Source organism: Amborella trichopoda, chromosome 7 (genome assembly GCF_054954075.1).
Source record: "Amborella trichopoda isolate Santa Cruz 75 chromosome 7, AtrichopodaSantaCruz75HAP2 v2.0, whole genome shotgun sequence".
Taxonomy (NCBI): Eukaryota; Viridiplantae; Streptophyta; class Magnoliopsida; order Amborellales; family Amborellaceae; genus Amborella; species Amborella trichopoda.
In genome coordinates, this window is record NC_142342.1 from 36,907,449 (window position 1) to 36,909,888 (window position 2,440).

At 43.2% G+C, this 2,440-nt stretch overlaps 1 protein-coding gene across 1 annotated transcript; it reads left to right on the forward strand.

Moving 5' to 3' along the window:
• LOC18422940 (senescence-specific cysteine protease SAG12) lies at positions 1-1,003 on the forward strand. The gene is made up of 2 exons (XM_006827409.3): positions 1-346; positions 423-1,003. Exons 1-2 carry the CDS (start codon positions 1-3, stop codon positions 1,001-1,003), a joined length of 927 nt encoding a protein of 308 aa, XP_006827472.3.
• The last annotated feature ends 1,437 nt before the right edge of the window (positions 1,004-2,440 follow it).

Genomic DNA, 2,440 nt, shown 5'->3' on the forward strand with positions numbered 1-2,440 from the left:
ATGTCCGCAAGGTTTGCGCAATGGATGGCGGACCATGGGGTCAAATATGAGAGAATCGCAGAGACAGAGAAACGCTTCAATGTCTTCAAGGAGAACCTCAAGCTCATAGACTCTGTCAACGCAGAGAAGCGATCCTACACGCTGAGTCTCAACAAATTTTCCGACTTGAGTCTCGACGAATTCCGTAACCAGTACATGGGCTTGAACGTAGATGCTGCTGGTCGTAAGATGGCCACGAAGGGACCTTTCATGTATGGGAATGTGTCGGCAATGGCAGCGGCACCGGATACCATGGATTGGAGGGCGAAAGGCGTAGTGACTCCAATCAAGAACCAACAAAATTGCGGTACTTTTTCTCAAAACTTTCTAAGTTTATGAAGACTCCATAAATGACTGTATAATTAGCTTTGCTTTGCTCACAGGATGTTGTTGGGCATTTTCGGCCGCGGCGGCGGTGGAGAGCATAACAAAGATCAAGACCGGAAACTCGGTGTCTTCGTCTGAACAAGAATTGGTGGACTGCGTCACTGGTGGGATAAGCAGAGGTTGTCAAAGCGGCCTTATGGATGAGGCATTTAAGTTCATCATAAACAACGGTGGCCTCTCCAGCGAGAACGATTACCCGTACCAGGCCAAGGACGGCACATGCGATACACAGAAATCATCCTCTAAAGCAGCCACAATCACTGGTTTCCATGACATTCCCTATCATGATGAGAACGCAATGCTCAGTGCCGTCGCCAACCAACCAATATCTGTCGGTATCAATGGTAGCGGCTCTGAATTTAGGCATTACTCTGGGGGTATATTCACAGGAGCTTGCGGCCTTGATTTGGATCATGCTGTCACTATTATTGGCTACGGAACTGGTGACGACGGCACCCCCTACTGGCTAATCAAGAACTCCTGGGGCGAATCATGGGGTGAGAATGGGTACATGAAGATACAGCGAGGCGTCAACCTATGCGGAATCTCAAACTTGGCCTCCTTCCCTCTCGCATAGTCCACACCAATGGTTTAAAAAAAGGATCGGTGACCGGGATCGGGCACCCAAAAAATCGATCCGGATCGGCGAATCGGCTATCCGGATAGGGAATCGGGTGAATCGGTCAGAATAAAGCTTCAAAAAAATCCGAAACAATTATTAAAATTCATTATAAATATTATTTTTTAGGAATTCAATAAGAAATGAGGGTACTCCATTAAGAATTTTCATGTTTTTGAATTAATATGCGAATATTGATATGTTCTTTCCCTGCATGAACTGCCATTCAGCATTTAATTCACATCACACAAAAGGATAAACATATAATTATCATGGAATAAGTATATCAACATACATGGACTACAATAAAGCATAAAATTAGTAACATACGATCTAAAAATAAAATGATAGACGACGTTGTTGTTCTTCTTGGTCACGCTGGTGCCATTGATTGAATTCGTTTGACAATTCATTGATTCGATCTAAAAACGAATCATCGATATTAGCAGGCGTTTGACTATTCCCAAATCCCTGAGTGTTAGTGTTTTGTTGTGTTCCCAATCCAAAATCCCCGAAGCTTGTCTATCCTTCATGCTCACCTGCACTGTCGTGCTCATCCCTACACTGTTGTTTTTGGGACTCGATATGTGAATAATATGGCTGGGATAGGGTGGCCTCAGAATCATCATCTCTCTCATTTTCTCTTAGACTCCTTCCCACTCTTCTTCATTAGGTGCAATATCACCGACATCTCCGACGAATTGTGGATACGTTGGCTGACTGCTTCCTCTTTCATGCTGCTCATCACTTTCTTCGAGATCTTCATCACCGATAGCCTCAAGGAACGCTCTCTTGTACGACACTGGCTCCTCCTCTTCTACTACCCATTGGTCTATTGTGTCTGTGACAAATATTGTGTCTAAGTCTATCGGCCCATAGTCTTCAAGCTTCCTTGTTATTTGTCGCTCTCTGAGGTTTAAATTATAATGAACATAGACTAACTTATGAAGCTTCTCAGACGCGAGTCGATTCCTCCTAGTAGTGTGCAACCATTGGAACGTACTCCAGTTGCGCCCACAGCCAGTAGCAGAACATGTCTGAGAGAGCACCTTGATTGCTATCCTCTTTAGGTGAGGTGCATCAGTACCATATATCTCCCACCATTCAGCTGGATTAAAATGCAAAAAGTATTGTAAGGGCTAGAACAATTCATAAGATTAAATATATGAATGCACAAAATATTAGCGAAGGGATAACCTGGATCCATCATAGCTCGAGAATTTCTGGCAAGTCTAGTTCCGAAGGATCCTATAGCATCCCTATACATAGCAAGCTAAAACAAATATATTACGTTTTAGTGCATTATTCCTCACAAATATAACAACTCAATCAAGTTCTTACCCAAACATTAAATAATACCTCTTGTATTGCTGCTACTTGGTTTCGATGGCTTCT

Bases quoted from the DNA above. Each gene is read 5' to 3' on its own strand.
- LOC18422940 (XM_006827409.3), top strand. From the start codon at position 1: ATGTCCGCAAGGTTTGCGCAATGGATGGCGGACCATGGGGTCAAATAT. The intron at 347-422 runs GTACTTTTTCTC...CTTTGCTCACAG, and splicing joins CAAGAACCAACAAAATTGCG to GATGTTGTTGGGCATTTTCG.